The 19,058-nt window shown below is 45.5% G+C and overlaps 1 protein-coding gene and 1 long non-coding RNA gene across 5 annotated transcripts in view; one reads left to right on the forward strand and one right to left on the reverse strand.

Annotated features, from left to right (window-relative positions):
* The window catches only part of LOC139051747 (uncharacterized), a 193,317-nt gene that overhangs the window by 73,725 nt on the left and 100,534 nt on the right, over positions 1-19,058 (forward strand). The window lies entirely within an intron of this gene.
* Positions 1-19,058, reverse strand: part of LOC139051745 (uncharacterized) — a 185,912-nt gene that overhangs the window by 70,266 nt on the left and 96,588 nt on the right. For 2 of the 4 annotated variants that reach the window (XM_070528744.1, XM_070528742.1), the window contains one exon: positions 1,432-1,533. The exons of 1 other annotated variant lie outside the window; for it this stretch is intronic. In XM_070528744.1, the coding sequence (XP_070384845.1) occupies positions 1,432-1,533 (102 nt within the window). Of the gene's footprint in view, positions 1-1,426; positions 1,534-19,058 lie in introns of all 4 variants that reach the window. One more of the 4 variants, XM_070528741.1, reaches the window with a different exon arrangement.

Below are 19,058 nucleotides of genomic sequence, written 5' to 3' on the forward strand. Positions count from 1 at the left end.
TTTTGGGGAGTTACATTGTAGCTATCACAAGAAATCTTGCGATAAAGGGCACAATTATCAGCAGAAAGTCTGACGTGGCACGAAACACAGTTAGGCAAGTCATTAATATACACAAGGAACAACAACGGCCCAAGCACACTAACCTGAGGCACTCCGGACGTGACGGGACTAAAGGCTGCGTAGCAGTTCTTAGAAGAGGACTACTCTAATCTAAATGCTAAGAAAACAGTTGTCCACTCCGGAATATGGGGATGAATATCAAGTTTTGAAAACTTGGAAAGAGTCTGCAATAAGCACACGATCGATAGCTTTGGAGAAGTCTTGGACTAGAGCGAATCCTGCGTGAATACAAGTCGCGAAGAAATCCGGCAAGCTGTGTGCCACCAGAGTAGCTTTTTCTAAAGCCGCACTGGTATTTAAATATTAAACTATTCGAGATAGTTGATGACTTGCGAATGAGTAATGAGTTCTACAAGTTTTCAAATTGCGCTGGGTCATGATAATGGTCTGTAGTTAAGTTGTGAGGAAAGTTCGCCGGATTTAAAAAAATGGGATGACTTTAGCTACTCACCAGTCTCGAGAGATGGAATCAGTTAAAAGTGATAGTGTGAATATTGCGGACAGTATTTGAGAGAGATCCCATTACGCAATCTTGAGTAGCTTGTCATTCAATCTATTGAGATCCGATCAAGATGAAGTTTTTAGTCCGTTTAGTATTGTAAGAATGCTCGACTAGTTAATAACAATTTAAGACATGCTGACGTCGGATCATGCCGGTAAGTCGATTCGGCCAGAGGTAATGCCGTAACTGCCGATACTATGAAAGTCGTACGCCGTCGTGGCGTCATTCAGTATCTTCTTTCAGGCGTGAATTCGGGATGAGGATTATGATGATAATGATGATAGCGATCACAACTTCGATTCGTGTGTCGCTCTATCTTAGTTATGACCTGCCTAGTCTCTCTGCCTTTCCGTCTATTCCTGATTCCTCCTTGTATCTCAGTTACCCTCAAAGCTATCAGTGCAAGGCTGTGGGGTCACATTGAGCGTCAGATAATGAGTTCCTTTCAGCGAACAGGAACACTTTCAAGTGCCAAAAAGAAAAAAAAAGTGATCTCTGGTAGAATCCCACGTATTCCGGCTGCCTCTCCGATACTGAATTGTTCAGCAGGAAACGGGAGATTGTTTTGGTTCAGCTCTCCAGCTTCTTTTTAAATTTTTTTTTCATTTAACTTGTATATATTTCTCCTAGGCTGGCATGAGCTTTCGCTTGACGAACTTCCGAGTTCTTGAATGTGCTGGTGTTCGCCCATTTGATATCGAATAACGGGCGACGCTGCGCAACGGAGCAGCGCCCGAAAAGAAAACAGCTGAGTGATCAGGAAGAAGGAAAGATCTGGACCGAAGTTAAGCAGGGCCACACAACCGTACTGGGTCTCTTCTTTTTCACAGGCTCAGCTTGTCTTTTCTTTCTCATACTCCTAGCTTGAACTGAGTGCCGGAGCAGGCGTCTACGTTTCGATCCGGTGGTATCTGAAAGGAGCAGAATTTATTTTCTGTACACGGTGCGAAGCATGCAATGAACACATAGGAAGCCGATAAATTTTAATTCAGGCCAAAATATACTCCGTCGTTCAGTGGTAATGTAAGAGGGTCTTGAACTGTGCTAAAAAACTGCCCTCGCCTGAAGGATGTGAATTATTTTTACATGCGGCATTTAAGGGCCCAGATTTTTCCTAAGCCTACCGTCCATGATTTATGTAACTAAGTATTGCCAGGAATTGTTCTGAAACCACAGAGCTTTGCAACGTTAATGAGTGCACGTAACCGGCACACGGAATTTGAAGCAAAAACAGCTGATAAGAAAACTGCTCATAAATAACCTATAATATAAACGTTGATTATATTATTTTCTTTAGGCAAAACTAACGAGCAAACTATAGAGACCAAACGCCCGTTTTGTGACACCACGACGCCTGCAAGATGATGAGACGATGATGATTAGGCTAAGAATGATTATTTTTAAACTCATCCACTTCGAAACGCGGTGGCGAAAAATATTCACTTAGCGTGCTTCAATTAATCAGGTTTTACTACATCTATTGCAGTCTAGCATTTCGTATATCTCTCTTTGATCGTTTCTGTGTTGATTAAAACCTCCATAATTTATATTGTTCAGTTACTTATGCCTGCAACGACCACGCCTTTATTGATCCCTTCGCACTTTTTCCACAAATAGGCTAAACGTTCCTTGCTTATCTCGACTGCTGCCAGTAATTAATGCTTCCATATGCTTTTAATCTCTGCGCTTCTGGACGGCGGACGTTTCTTACGGGTCTTAATTGCTGGGTAAATGTCTTGGCATTCCATTACGATGCGCTTTGTTGTTTCCCGACTTTTGCTGTCGTCGACATATGCCTCATCTTGTTGCGAATATTTGCTCCGGCATGTTTTTGTCCTTAGGCAACCACCTCGAGCCTCAAGTAACAAAGCACTGTCCTTTGTGTTATCGGACAAATTACCTTTATGATTTCTTTCTTGCCGTATTTGTAAATGTCCATGTTCTTTTTTGTTTTCTTCCTGTGCATTCAGTTTATGTCTCTGTTTCTCTCACTTTTTTATGATGACTCCATGCTGTCCATTTGACCTTCCAAACACATTGTACTTGTTTGCCAACTTTTTGACCTTTTCCACGATTCCCTGCCCACACTTTTGAGGCACAGATTTTTGTGCATTTCAGCCGTTCATTTTCTTGATCCGTGTTTCTGAGTCTTTCTTAAAAATTAATGTTGCTCTGCGCTTTTGTGACTTCAAATGAGACCCAAGCCGTGCCATCCTGCGCTACCATATTTGTGATCTCACCGTCCGCCCCAATGCCATTGGGCCAATCGACCTATGGTTAACTTCCAAGCCTGAGAATCTCACTGATTTTAGAGACAGAATGGTATTTGCGAACATCAGCACTGGCACCATTACTCTTTACCGAATTTCTCGCCCCTCTTTATATTTATTGTAGTCCTAAAGTGCTCTGTGTATCATTATAGCTGCTTTCCACTTCCGCTTCAACCTCAGATTATCATGATGGATGTTTGAGCACATTTTTCCTTTTATGTATACGCCCAGCTATACTATTGGTATGAATTGCTGTTGAATTGATACAATGTCATTACTTGTCTATTAACTAAAGAAGACCAGCGCTTTAGCGAACAGCGTCACTTTGTGGACGAGACTCCGTCCTTGGCATGCAAATCAGAAGACCTTCTGTAGTGGAAATGCAAGGGGCAAGGCGCGATCGTCGTGGTTTTGCAGTTGACGTAAAAACCTTTACCGTTCATAGGTGATTTTGTGAACTATAACCATTTAAAAAGCTGTACCCGGCATAAGTCCTCGCGGGTTTCCGAGATAAAGACGCGCGTATTAGATAATGAATGTACTATGAAAATAAACATTCAGAGTTGAGCAATGCACAGTGCCGGGGCCACCAGAAACCCTGGCCCGCGGGCTGGGACGGGCAGTCCGAAGTGTTCTTCAGAGGGCCCAGGACGGGCTCGGGCATGAGGCCGCGGATCCGGGCCAGACTCGGGCCCGCTCATTAAAGAGCCGAAGTCGTGCCTTCGACCGCACGTGAACATTTTGCAATTCATGATCCAAGGCATTCTGTGGCAAACTGAAGTGACACTTGCAAAGAGTTATCTCATAAGAAGCCAACAAAGGCTGACACCAAGAACAACATACGTGAAATTACTTGTACATTATAAAGGAAAATAAAGAAATGATAAATTAATGCAAATGAAAGTGGATGAAAAAACAACTTCCCGTCCGTGGGGAACGATCCCAGAACCTTGTGGGATCGTTCCCCACCTGCGGCAAGGGGTGTCTCTTTCTACTTCTGGGTTGATGTTGCACTGTATGCTCCTGAATACATTATATATATATATATATATATATATATATATATATATATATATATATATATATATATATATATATATATATATATATATATATATATATATATATATTCGCATGCTGCAGGTCTTCATAGGAGCAAATGCATGCACGCCAGCAGAAAAATAACACCACAGGCAATGGGCCATATCGCTCACGTTGCCGTGGGAGAAAGAAAGGTTTCGGTGTTTTAATGCTTATACAATGCACCTGATTAGACCCCAAGAAGGTGAGGCTGACGCGCGAGGTACAATCTGAGGGTAAAAAATTATTTTTTTTTACTTACAGGCCCTGCCTTTTCAAGCACATGCGAGCCCTGGCTAAGCTTAGTATTGACCCTCTGGCCTGGGCCGGGCCCGGGCTTGGAACCACGGGGCCAGGCCAGGCCTGGACTTGGTATCACGGGCCCGCGCTGTGCTGAGGCTTCATAAAGTGGGCCCGTGCAGTGCTCTAATTCAGACTTCCAACGAGCGTTGTCTCGCACGATGTGAGGAGCCCTCTCCGAGTGTGAAGTTTGTTTGAATGTGGCTCCTTTAGTGTTAATAACTGGAGGTACTTTCTGTTTGGCTTCCGCCTCCCTTATTGCGTGAATTTACCTTGGTATCTAGCCTCGTTTGGAGTTGCGCAAAGTGCTACTGACACAACTTTTCAAGGAGGCAAATTATGTGTGGGCCACACCATAGGCCAGATGACCGAACAGTGACGGTGGCATGTTGACGATAAAGACGGAACGACAGCAAAGACAATGTCAGTGACGATGAAGCGTTATGACGACGACAGTGACTGCGGTGCCATGACGAAGCTGACGTGATGGTGATGTCAACGGCGGGAGGACGATAACAAGACCTCTACGACAGCATGACAAAGTCGGTGATACAGCAACAACGGACGACGGCTACGAACCTTGACGGGGGCAACACGATGACATGACGGCATTACAGTGATGGCATGACGGCAATAACATGACGACCTAGGAGGGCGTGACCAACGCGACGGAATAATTCGGGATTATGACATGATGGTGATCGCGTGAGAAAGATGACAGAGTACTGACAGCAACGACATGAATTCGAGGACATAGCGACAATGACACCTATATGGAGACACCGATGACCGCATCAGGATGGGGACAACGACAATGCAAGATCATGGCATGACGACGGTTGAATGATTATTAGTGGCTAAGTTGCATTGAACTGCGGAAAACGAAGCCGCGGATTCGATCCCGATCCGCGGATGATCATGAATACGCAGTCCAAAAACGCCTGGGTAGTTTCATTAAAATACACGTTAAATAGCAACTCTGGCGATTTTTTGTCCTGTACGCATCACGGCCAAATTAGTATTGAAAACTCTGCTGGACCTAGTGGGCTCGCGCACCAAAGGCGTGAATGAGAATTATGTTACTTTCTCTGCAAAGTAATATTTATTAATGCGATATCAAATACATGAACGCCGCAGGCCACTTCTGCCGTCGCCGTCACCATGGTGTTCCGTATAAAGTGCAAGGGCGATAAGATCATCACCGCGCGCCATTTGCTGTATTTGCGAGTGAAAGCGTGCGAGAGTGAACCGACGATGGCGGCTCAATCTCGCACGCGCAAAGGAGGAAGGCGGGGAGGAAGCACGCCGTCTTCTCTCACTCTTCCGTCACGAGCTAGGCGTCAGGGAGACGGAGGGGGCGTTCTACTTCGGCGGACGCTGCGTAAGGCCCGGCGGCGCGGGCCTTATCTTGAAAGCGATCTGCGATGAGTAGAGTCTAGGTGCGCCGCTGGCTCGCAGCATCGTGGGCGCTATGTTCTGGCCGCTTCGTTCACGTTGAAGGGAGAGGCAGCACGAAGGTCAATTCGCTCGCTGCTGCGGCCACGCTTCCTCACTCCAGCGCTTTGACAACGAGTTTCCGCAGTCATTAAATGAGATGTGTTCACACTTGCTTGTGCGCGTGTTACACCATGCTTGTTATTTAGTAATTAAGTGAATGTTTACAAGTATTTACGGCATATAAGACTACTATCCTTACTTCGTATAGCTGGCTACTAATTTTCTATCACAATCGTTGCTTCGCCTTACGGGCGAAACTGCGACTTTTTTATTTGAGTACCCTAAGGGCCCGTTAGGGCATTAAATAGGGGGGATGGAAAAGGTCAAGGGTAAGTGTAATATTTACAATGTAAATGATATAGGAATACGTATGATACAATATTAAAAATTGACGCGCATACACCCGATCCGCGCTCTCGAACAGCTGAGTTCTACTAACCACCCTGTACCTGCCATTTGTGACGCCTGCAGGGGAGCTGCCGTGAACCCATGCCCTCATTCTCCCACTTTCATTTATTTTTTCTTTGATGAATGTCTTCTAGCCCACCTCAGTGCATTAAGCTCAATAAGAAACGAATGCACATCTGGCTAACGACACTTGAGCCAACCACGTGCAACTTCCCGCCTTTACGAAACAAAATTAGTTTCTTTTGCACTGCAACATTATATTGTTCATCATAAACATATCAAGATGTGGGTTTAGCAGCGAAGACATCCCACATTGAACAATGTGAGATACCGCAGTGGCAGGGTATGTTACCCTAGATTGGGAGCGTGGAGACTCAAAATTAGTGTTTCATAAATTTTTAAAAGTTTTATAGTTTTCTTTGCCTACTCCCCGGTTGCCATGGTAGGCGCTGCCCGAGCTTGTTGATATCACTTTCAGTTTATTTCAGTTTCATCTTCCCTTTTCGTCACAAATATTTGTTTCGTGCGCATTTGGAACCCACACAAACATAGGACAATGGCAAAAGAAATAAAGGGAAACCATGAGACTACAGGTGCTTGTCTGCACCTGACTACTCTCGAGCAACAACGGTAACATAATACCAGCGTGCAACAAAATTAAAAAAAAAACACGAGTCAATAAGGAATATAAATTTTGATATCGAGACCAAGAAGAATGACGTCAAATAACGAATGGAGCTCTCTCGTCGTATGTGCTAGACTCGCAGGTGGAATGAGGATGACGCCACCAAAACCGAAGCTGCGTAGGAAAAGAGGCGTGAACGAATGAGAGAATCCAAGAAGCAAGAAGCAACGTCGTTTAGCAATAGTGAGTTTGTTAAATGTGGTTTAGTGGCGCAAAAGCGGCTAAAGCTATGCTGCGCAAAACACGAGCTGTTTTAAAATCCAATTTAGGAAGCAAAAGGCTGTCTTAACAATCTATATTTTATGTAAAAAGCCAGTGTCGTCTAGAAATTTACGCACCTCAGGTAATAGGACTAGCGGATCATCTCCTAAAATTAAAGCTGGGTGTAAAGGTATGTGTAGTTGGTATAAGTTGTGCAAGAGGTTCCGTCTGTGTATTTCAATATGTGTACATGTCGGTAATACATTCACAACTGTTAGTGATTCTTGGCATTTCTCACATGTTGGTGTGTCTTCTTTTATAAGTAAATTATTGTGTGTGAGGTGTGTGTGCCCAATGCGTAGTCGGTATAAAACTACTTTGAAAAACCGCTCCTGGTGATACCATGATTTCCACTCACCAAGTATGGGTTTAGTAAGATGTGGCTTCTCTGCACAACGGTCCCATTCATTTTGCCATTTTGACGTTAGAGCTTTCCTAATCGTACGGATACTATCTTTATATGGAAGCGTTATGTTTGTTATGTCTTTGAATGCTGCCATCGATGCACATCTATCAGCTGCTTTGTTACCTGGTACCCCAACATGTCTTGGGACTCAGCAGAAACGAATTGACCTCCCATATTTGTTAAGCGCCACCATGTTTAAAATATCCGTTTTCGTGGGTTCGCACTCAGATTTCAGATGTAGAGCCTTTAGTGTGCTTGACGGATCAGTGTATATGACTTCATTTTTGGAGGGGGGTGTATGTCAGTTATGAAGTTTTTAACAACTCATATAGCGTAAACTTCAGTGGTGAAAACAGAGGCACGCTGTGGATAATTGAATACTTGTCTCTCAAATTTCAGTTCCGCCCCGACACCCAGGTCTACTTTTGTTTTTTCGCCATCAATGTAAATTACATGGTATTTGGATATTTGTCCTGAAGAGCAAGGAATTCTTGTATAATGCGTTCTTGCAGGGAGTCTCTTTTCTTTAGATGTGTTAATGTCCAGTCACATAACTTTGTGAAATCATACCACGGGGGGCAACCGTTGTGGTTTTTCGGCAATCTGCTGGACTTCATGAGGAATGTCATAATCCCGACAATATTCCTCATATCGCAGGACAAGTGGCTTAATCATGTTCGGTTTATTTCTATAGTGTAAGCGTGAGTTGCATTGTGTGAGGATGTAGTAGCATATGTGTTGCGGTGATGACAGAATTCTAAGTACGTAGGAAAAAGTCGGTAACGTTCTGCACTGCTGTAAGGAGGGCTCATTACGTTCAACGTATAAACATGGAAAAGGTGATGTTCTGTAGGCACCACTTGCCAATCACAGTCCAAAGTTATGTAGTGGATCAATTCGTCCGTAGTTTATGATGAAGCCATAGACCACAGCCGTAGTCTAAAAGGCTACGCACAGGAGACCGGTAAATACGTAAAAGACACATTGGGCTCTATTCTGGACACGCATGGCGGCTGCACGGCCGCCATTATCCGCCATGTTTACTCTCTGATTGGCTGTCGAGAGGTCACGTGTTTTGAAATTTGTGCCGGGAAGCGGAAGTATTGCAAAATGCAATTTTGCGTTTTCATCAAGATGACGAAACGTGACGTGGAGCTGCAAATGTTATGGAATAATACATTTTTGTGGTCCTTGGCAGATATATTGTGATGTTAGCGCTTCAAAAAGAATGTGAGCGGTAGCGTGCAGAAGCCAGTGCAATGCATCTACAATTGCGCGAATATGTGGTGGCGATCCAAGATATGCGCCATGCCAGCTTGCTGATTGGCTGAAGGAATATCTCGTGAGTAGCGTCACAGGAAGGGCTGTTTCGTAATCGTCATTTTGACGATGCGTGACCTTGCGCTGGGCCGCCATTGCTGAGATTTTCCGCCATAATTTTTACTGCGACGAGCCGCGCGAATTATGCTAATGGGCAGCCATATGCAATGGCAGCCGAGAGGAATGCGTATCGCCACATTTTCCCCGTCGTTTGGCGCCACGAAAATCTTTTGTTCATAACGCGTGCTCATAGTATTTGCATCGCTCTCGGGTGGTGTTGGCATTTGTGTTTGGGGCCATCGTTTTTTAAAAGAACGCGTTTATACGAAATAATATTGGTTGAATATAGCAAACTTTCAGCAATGTTGTCCACTTTTCACTGCTGCATCTGTATTGCAATCGAGATTAATGCCTTTTCGCACAATCAGACGTTATGACAACGGCCTCTTTCTAATTTATAAAAAGAAATGTACGCAAGGCGGCGCCTTGAAGTTTCCTCCCACGGTGCGAGAAACCAGCGAAATGAACAAGAGATGGCAGCGCCGGCGCTTGCGTCGCTCTAGTGGATATCTCTGGCGCGCGCAACGCTATCGGTGATATTCGGCCGTTTCTCAGCCAGCCGAGTCGGGCTGAGTCACTAGCGTTTCACAAGATAGCGATAACGTGGCCTAGAATGTGCGCGCATCACCACTGGAAGGTCGCGTATGTTGTCTCAAGCAAGAAAACAAGCGAGTTGGCGCCAACATGCGATGACTCATTCCATTTTCCGGGGACACGCATCCTAGCTATTGAAGCAGACGACGTCTTGTACGCAGCAGACGACGGAAGCGAGAAGCGTTTTCGACCGAATAATCATATGCGTTGAGATAGCTGCTTTATTTTTACTGCGGAGGAAAACTGTTCTACTTTACCGATAACGCTACATTCAGTGCCTTCATTTCAGTTTCTTAGGCAAAACGTCAAGTTGGCTTCACGTTACGTAAGCAAAACCGGGCCACCAGCGCCATTTTGTTTGCGTCGCACCTACGTCACGCATCGAAGAAAATGGCGGAATGTCCAGAATAGCGCCCATTCTGTCGGAATCCCAGTATTTATGAGATAAACCTTTTAGGATATTCAGCGCTTTATATACTTTAATCTTTAGTGTTTTAATGTGGGCTGTGGAGTTTAATTTCTTGTCAAATATTATTCCCAAGAATTTATGTTCTTGTTTTACTGGCAGCGCGAAATCATTCAATTTTAAAACGGAGTGTAAGTACAATCATTGTTTTTGCGAGGATAGCACTGTAACAGCTTTTTAGTGGACAAGCGGAAGCCATTTTTCTCAGCCCATTCTATTAGTTTATTTATTGTTATCTGGAGCTGCCTGCATTTCAGATGTTGGTAAGTTTGAGGCGCGGCACGCTGTTTGCAGATCATCGATGTATATAGAGTCGATAACAGAGGCGGGAATGACTTTGTTAATTGAATTCACTTTTACTAATAAGAGTGTTGAGCTAAGTATGCTCAAGTAAAACTCTTGCTTGGGCTAGTTGGTTCATGCTTGAAATAGTAAAGGCAAGGCGCAGAAGACCCGGACTCAAGAAGAACGCAAACGACAGGACTGGTGCCAGGAGGAGCCGGTCCTGTCGTTTGTGTTCTTGAGCCCTGGTCTTCTGCGCCTTGCGTTTACTAATTCAAGTGCTAAGTATGCATCCTTGTGGCACGACGTTTTCCTGGATACATTTGCGCGAGAGCACAGTGCCTAGATGGATTTCGAAGGTTCTGTTGGACATGAAATCAGCGAGACAGTTTCGCATTTTTCCACGGATTCCTAAAGCAGCGAGGTCACGTAAGATTCCAAATCTCCTAGTGGTGCCATACGCTTTTTCTAGATCGAAGAGCATTGTCAGGCAGTGCTGCTTGTGTAAGAATGCTTCACGTATTGCGTGTTCAAGTCGGACGAGGTGGTCAGTCGTTGAACGCCCTTTTTATAGCCGCACCGATGAAAATCAATTAGGTTCCGTATGGCAAGAGTGAATGTTAATCTCGCATTTAAGACATTTTCGTACGATTCAGCCAAACTGCTTGTCAGGTCAATGAGTCGAAAGCTGCTTGGGGATGGGGGGATTTACCTGTTTTTTAAAAAGCACGACCACTGTGTTTTTTCCAATCTTTTGGCATGATTCCAGGTTCAAATACTTTGTTGAAAAACTTAAGGAGAGCATCTACGGATGGTTGGAACAGCTTTGCAAACATGGAATAAGGGATCCGGTCAGGGCCTACTTCAGTTCTTTTGCCAACACAGAATACCCTGTTAAATTCCTCTAAAGTGAATGAAGCGTTGTATTCTTCCTTTGACGTACAAGCAGTTGGTAATTTCTCGTTTTCTGCTGACAGTTTGTATAATTAGCCGAGCTAGAGGCGTTATAGCAATGCTCCCCAAGTACATTCGCTTGTTCTTGTAATGTTGTCTGAGTGCCTGAAGGCATAGGCGCCGACCACTGGGGGGGGGGGGGGGGGGGGCTTTGGGGTCCGAGCTCCCTCCAGTTTTCCATGGAGGGGGGCTGAGCCTCCCCCCCCTCCCCAGGCGTGGCCGAAGCCCCTCCCCCCACACACACTCCTAAGGTGCCATTAAAAGAGCTTTGTCACCCACATGATTTGAGGCTTCTTTTGACTTTCCTCGACTTTTTCACTCAAAATTTTAATGGGGCTAATAGCTTACTGCATCATTGTTGGCGCGGACGTGCACGGATTTTAATACGCTCACTTTATTTCTGCAACTCCTGACAATGGGAGGACACATGCCTTAGAAGCTCTAGCGGCAGCTGCGTTATCCGTATTTTCTCACTTCAACATTGTTTCGAATTTCCACTTTAAACATGACGCACATAGCCAATATTTTTAAATAGACACACGGGACAATGCTTATTACTTTTTTCAAAGAGATAGAGGTAGCCAAATAAAGGATTACTTCTAAAGGTATCGATAGCCTATGTCTAGAGAATGAACATGTTGCTGTATGTTCCTAATGCTTCAAATTGATTTGCGTGCTTTTTGACCATAAAAAAACCTATAGACTTCAGTGACCCCTTCAGCAGAGTCTTTTATCGATGGCATGTGAAATGCACGTGAATGTTGGGTGTCTCAGTATTGCTTCTCTTTCCAGTAAGCAATGATAACGACTCATGGAAAAAAATATTTCTAATAATTTCCAACATTTATTAGGGACGGAAACATCGTCAGTAGCATATGAAGGTTCTAAATATATGCAGGGTGTCCCACTTATTTATCATGCACCAAGATTTAAAAAAAAGAGCAATGCGTTACTCGAAGAAAACTTAGTGCATATGGTTTCCAGTACAGTGTAGTTAGTAGCTGCCAGTAACTTTTTTGTTACTGAGATTTGATTTTGTAATTGTAATTAATTGTCTAACTCAACACATACTATTCTAATTATCAAAGTGTGAATAAGGCATTTGAAGGCGCAGCCAAGAAACATCTAACTGCGGTATTCGTCCTAATTGCGTGCAATTTCTTCCGACTGATAAACCCCGCGTAATATGGACAATACCACGTGACTGCGCTCCCACCTGGATCATAAAGCAGCACCCTCAAAACACGCTCCCTCCGAGTTATCCAGAACGAAATAGAGGAAATAACGAAAAAACAGCACGATCGAGCCTAGGAACGCATAGGCCTTATCTGCCGCGCCCCGGCCGAAGTGACACGTCGCGTTTGGTGTTAGTTGGAAATAAGCTGTGACAGCTGTTGTCCTAGCGTAGATAAAGTGCACGGATGCTTTTTTTTTTGCCACAAAACCTATCAACAAAAAATCAAATCGACAATGTCAGTGGAAAGGTGTAAAGGTGCGTTTTGTTTCGTCCCATTCACCATGTCTTTCTCTAATGCTCAGGAGGTAAACATGATTCTTGCCTTGAGATATGCAAATGGCAATAAGAGGAAGGCCGCAAATATATATATCAGTCATTGAAGTGTGGCGGCAGACCAAACACATCGATTATCATCAGAAACGAAAACCTGAGGCAAACAGGCAGCTTCAAGAAACAGCGGCGGAGGACTCCATCTTTGAGTCCTAGCCTATGCACGGATGTTCTAGCAATTACGACCTCAAACCATCATGCTAGCATGCGGGATATGGCCGCCCAGGTACCAATTTCCGAGACACCAGTTTGAAGGATTCTAAATGACGGCGTTTCACCCGTGCCACCTTAACCAGCACCATTGTTAAAAGACATGGGCCAGTAGAATCGTCAGGATTCCTTGAAATGTGTGCTCACAAAAACCGGTGAGTCACCCGACATTTTGAGCAACATCATGTGCACAGAAGAGGCCAATTTTTCCAGAAACGCCTAGGTAAATTTGCATATTGCACACTATTGGAGGCACTACAATCAACACTGGATAAAGCGCAATCGGCACCAGTACCAGTGGTCCCTCAATGTGTGGTTCGGAATTTACGCCGGTGCTATAATCTGCACCATCTACTTCGATCACACACTGTCTGGCCAGTATTACAGGAACGAAATCTTGGAAGCAGTGGTGGATGAGTTTCTCAGCGAAGTCTCGCTGTCATGTGTTCCACTTCGATGGTATCAGCAAGATGGGGCACCCGCACACCACAGCAGCCGAGCAAGAAACTGGCTGGATGTGACATATCATGCGCACTAGATTGGAAAGCACGGGCCAGTAAATTGAACGGCTAGGTCGCATGACTTCTCGCCACTCGATTTATTTCTTTGGGGTTGATCTGACGGGCTTTTCTGTTTTTGTGCAGACATCCTAATTGGTTCGGCTCATTTAGAAGTGGTATACCTGTATTTATTTTCTTGAACACGTCGGTTTTGTCTTTTCTCTACACGTTGGTCCCTTCCGATCTGTTTGTTTCACTTTCGTTTTTTGACATGAACCTGTTGTAATTTGCAGTATGTATACACTTTCATAAAAAATAAAACGGTCACCTTAATTTGGCTTTGGTCCGAAGCAAGTTCCTGGCGCGAAATACAGCTTCGCGCGCGCTCTTTCTATGCGGCGCAAGCAAAGCTGGGATTTTGAAACATTCTGTAACTATTACATTGCTTTTGCGAATTTGTGCGTGGTCAGAGAGGCACTTAGGCCGCGTTATCAAGAGGCTTTTGTTATCAACGCGATCAGTCGGCCTTGAGAGATGCATAAGTGTGACGTAGAAATGAGAGGAAGGAATAGCTGCGAAGCCGCGAAACCTGCTGTTGGCGCTCCTTCCATACCATTATCAAGGTGATGCGCTGTCCCTTTGGGCTTACGACAGGCACTGCAGTTGCTATGAATCAGCTTATTTTAGGACGCTGCTTTGTGATGCGGGTGGGAGCGCACTCACGTAGTATTGTTCATACTTCGTGAAGTTTCCTTGCCAGTCGGAAAAAATTTAACGCAATTAGTACATCGCTAAAAACACCACCGTTAGATATGTCATTTTCGGTTGCCTACAGATGCCCCATTGACACTTTAAAGATTAGGACAGTACTTCTCGAGTTAAATAAATAATTTCAATTACTGAATTAAATCTCAGTAACGAAAAGATTACTGGCGGCTAGTCCACCGTATGGGAAACAATGTGCACTAGGTTTTCTTCGAGTGACGCAACTGTTCTTTCTTTAAGTCCTGGTTAATGATAGTTGGGGAGCACTGTGTAATTCACTCAGTAACCGCAATGAGGCCAAGCGGAATTCAATCAAAATCAAAATAACAGCACTTATGCGGAGCAGCGCTCATACTCGGACTCACAGAAGAGAGAGAGCAAGATAGAGGCTGCAATTCACCTGGAAAGGCGAAGCAGTATTAGTGATATTAAAGTATGCGATAATTACAAGAAGGAATATTACACCACCGAGAGCACACTCAGGCTGTGAAATTGAACTGACTCCTACTATGAGGTCTTGTGTATACATGTACTCTGATAACGCCATCACTTCAGCGATCAGTTCTTCGAGGTGTCGAGGTCACATGAAGTTCCTTGAAGTGCAAGAAATTATATATATATATATATATATAAACGCGAAGGGAGGGGATTAACCGAGGGGCCCGATTTTTCTTATTAGTCATATCGTAAGAAGCCAACAAACACTGACACGAAGGACAACATAGGGGAAATTACTTGTGCTTAAGAAATAAAATAACTAAACGATAAATTAATGGAAAAGAAAGTGGATGGAAAAACAACTTGTCGCCGGTGGGGCGGTTTCTTTATTTCATTTCTTAAGCACCAGTAATTTCCCCTATGTTGTCCTTGGTGTCAGTGTTTGTTGGTTTCTTATCATATATATATATATATATTTTATGCATTTATGCGGTCTGCACCTGTACAAAGTCAGGATTACTCATCGGCTCGTGTTCGTTTTTGTGTCGGCGCCATTTTTCCTTGGAATAAAGCGTCGTCGTCTCGACCGTGGTCTTGCAAGTAGTGGGGGCGCTTTAAGATCCCTTCGACCTGACTCCCCTTCATGATCTCTCCTGGAGCTACGTTCGGGACGCCGCTTACGCCAAGAGGCCACCATGTTGCAAGACCAGCCCACAGCGTCCATCAGCTCAGTTCAAGTGCCAGCCACCCCCACTCCCAGCCCTGCCAACAACCGGTATCGCAATCCTGAAATTTTCTCTGGCTTGGCTGGTGAGGACGTTGAAGACTGTCTCGACAACTACGAACGTGTCAGCGAGTACAACAACCGGAACAAGACATCGAAGGTAAAAAGCGTACCATTTTACGTCCCTGGTTCCAGACATGGTTCCTGAATCACAAGAGAGAATTCCGTGATTGGCTGTCTTTCAAGGAGCAGCTACGGCGGATTTTTCGTACACCCACATACAGTTCCGAAGTAGCGAAAAAGACGCTGTCTGAGCGCGGCCAGCTTTATGGCGAATTGTATACGTAGTACATTGAGGACATCCTCACGCTTTGCCGCCGTGTCGACAGTGCCATGCCAGAAACTGACCGCGTGCGACACCTTCTTAAGGTTATAGGATCTATTGAGCTATCTAGCTATTATAGGATTTTGAGCCGCACTCGCGGCTCAAAACCCTTCGACGGTGTCGGACGTCGTCTTCGTCTGTCAGCGCCTCGACGCCCTGCAATCAATCCGCTTGCAACAGGACCTTTCCCACAACCTTTTCGGAAAGAGTATTGATCTCCTGTCTATCATTCGAGCCATAATTCGTGACGAATTGCAAGCGCATGGCTCACCCACTTGCAGCAGCGCTCACGTCCAACCTCCTTCTCCTGACCTGCGCGCCATTAATAATGAGGAATTGGCCTCCCTGCAGAACCTCACCTTGCCAGCTATCCTTGCCCACAACCGGCTTCTTACGCCCAGGTTGCTGCAATGCCAGCCGCGCCGTATACAATCACACCGTCTGCGTCTGTTCACGATCACCTGGCACCTTCAGTCGCCCGAGCTCCAAACCCGCCTTACTATTCTGCCTGGCGTTTGTCGAGGCCTATCTGCTAATACTGCGGCTTTCGAGGACATATCTCCCGGTTTTGCCGACGCCGCCAGCAAGACGAACGTCGTGGTAACGCTGCTTTTGAACGTGATAAGCCACCTCCTCGCGTCTACCGCACTTATGACGATAATCCTCCCGTTCGCCGATTTGCATTTCCGGTCGACTTCTCCAACACCGCCCACAACACATGTGTCTCGAGACGCCGCTCCCCATCGCCGCTCCGACGTTCTGTTTCACCACTTCGGCCTGTCTCCCAACTCCACGTCCAGCGACCGGAAAACTAAATAGTGCTGTTTTTGAAGGGAATACTGCATCGCCGCGAAGTGCTACAAATCATTCTGAACGTCATTCGAACATGTTATTGGTGTCTGTGGCGGCTGTGCGTTTGTTAGCTCTGATTGACACGTGAGTTACACTATCTGTTACGCGTGCGAACTGGGCTCTCGTCTGCGGAAAGTGAAGACGCTTTATATTGGATCATCCTTGATTGGGGCTAATGGAGCAATCATTCGGCCATCAGCCCAATGTACAGGACATGTCTTCATTGATGGTGTCCGTCATCGCATTAAGTTCGCGATTTCATTCCCCTGCGCTCATGAACTAATTTTAGGTTGGGACTTCCTCTCGTCAGCGTCCGCTTTGATCTCTTGCCGTCAACGTGTAGTCCATATGACCGAGACCGAGCGGGAACGCCGATGAACCTCGACTGCGTTTTCGCGCTGCTGCCGATTCTGTACTGCCTCCCTGCCACGAGCAAATCATAACTCTCTCTTCTACGGACACCACCAATGGCGACGTGTTCATCCCTCCTTACGGCCGCTGTCTTGCCCGTGGGATTGTCTTCACTTCCAGCCTGGTGCAGTTCAAAGAAAGCTATGCATTAATCATCGCTTTAAAAACGACCACTGAGCTAATCCTCTTACATCAAGGCTCTGCAGCAACCTGTTATGCGGACACCCAACTAGCCTCCTTGCTCCCTCTTGCCGCCTCGCAAGCTCTTACACAACAGGGTAAATCTGCTTCATCTGCCCTTGCTTCCATGATAAGTCCTTACCTTACTGCTTCTCAGAGTGAAGCGTTGCTACAATTGCTCACGATGCATCTGGCCTCCTTTGATATGAATGCTTCATCACTCGGACAAACTTCTGTTTCCTCCCATCTTATTGACGTCCATGGCCAGACTATTGTACGCCGACGTCCCTACCGAGTCTCTTTGGCCGAATGTAAAATCATCGAGGAGAACGTCGCCGATATGCTGAAAAGAAACGTCATACGTCCCTCCACCAGTTGTTTGTCATCATCCGTCGTTTTAGTGCAGAAGGATGGATCGGCATGATTTTGTGTTGACTATCGCGCGCTAAACAAGATCACCCTCAAGTATGTCTATCCGATGCCCCGTATCGATGACGTCCTTGATTATTCGCAAGGCGCGCAATACTTTGCCAGCCTTGATCTTTGCTCCGGATATTGGCAAATTGCTATGCACGAAGCGGACAAAGAAAAGACCGCCTTTTCTGCTCCGGACGGGCTTTACAAGTTTAACGCAATGCCTTTCGGCCTATGCAATGCTCCCGCCACATTTGAAAGAATGATCGGCGCTGTTCTTCACTGCCTCAAGTGGAAAACTTGTCTATGTTAGCTCGACCCCATCATCGTGTTTTCCTCTACTTTCACTGACATCTGCAACGCTTAGGTAAAGTGCTCGCATGCATTTCTAATGCCGGACTTCAACTAAACACCAAGAAGTGCCGTTTCGCTAGCACAACGATTAAAGCCATGGGTCATATCGTTAGCAAGGACTGCATCCAGCCCGATCCGGACAATATTTCCACGGTGCTCAACATTCCACGCCGACTCCATGCAAAAGAACTGCGCAGCTTCCTTGGACTCGACTCATACTTTCGACGTTTTAGCCAGAACTTCGCCAGCATTACCTCGCCCCTCCACGAGCTCCTTGATAGTTCTAGTTCCTTCAATTGGAACGATCAGTGAGAACATGTTCTTTGTCATTTTGATGACAAGGCGCCCACATTACTGCATACTGACGCTAGTGGTCAAGGAATTGATGCCGTACTGCTGCAGCGCGACGACGAATTTTGCGAAAAGGTTGTTGCATATGCAAGCCGTGTTCTGACTTCCGCGGAAGAGAAGTACTCGATAACGGAATGAGAGTGTTTGGCTGTTGTATGGTTCATTCAGAAATTTCGTCCGCACCTGCACGGTCGACATCTTACAGTTGTGACCGACCACCATGCCCTATGTTGGTTCTCGAGAATCAAAAACTTGCTTGGACGCCTTGGCCGCTGGGTACTCCGATTGCAAGCATATAATTTCGATGCCGTATGCAAGCCCGGAAGGAAGCACCAAGATGCCCATGCTCTTTCACGATGCCCATTACCACCGTCATCGGATCACATCGCATCACCTTGTCAAATTGGCCGCACGGAAGACGCATCGTATATTACATCGATTTCCTCCTTGACTCCATCAGACCGTCCTTCAGTGCTTGCCACTCCCCAGCGCGCCGATTCTTATTGCCATCGTATCACCAATTGCCTTAGCGGTGTTTCATCTCCGCCCAATGCGAGGCTACGGAAACAGCTCCAACTGTTTAAGTTCGAAGACGACGTGCTCTACCGTAACATTTTTCACCTGGAAGACCATCAATGGGTTCATGTTCTACCGCACTCTCTTCGCGCTGCAGTTCTGCAGGCCACACCTAATGACCCTACA

The sequence above is a fragment of the Dermacentor albipictus genome, unplaced genomic scaffold (assembly GCF_038994185.2).
Source record: "Dermacentor albipictus isolate Rhodes 1998 colony unplaced genomic scaffold, USDA_Dalb.pri_finalv2 scaffold_14, whole genome shotgun sequence".
NCBI classification, from domain to species: domain Eukaryota; kingdom Metazoa; phylum Arthropoda; class Arachnida; order Ixodida; family Ixodidae; genus Dermacentor; species Dermacentor albipictus.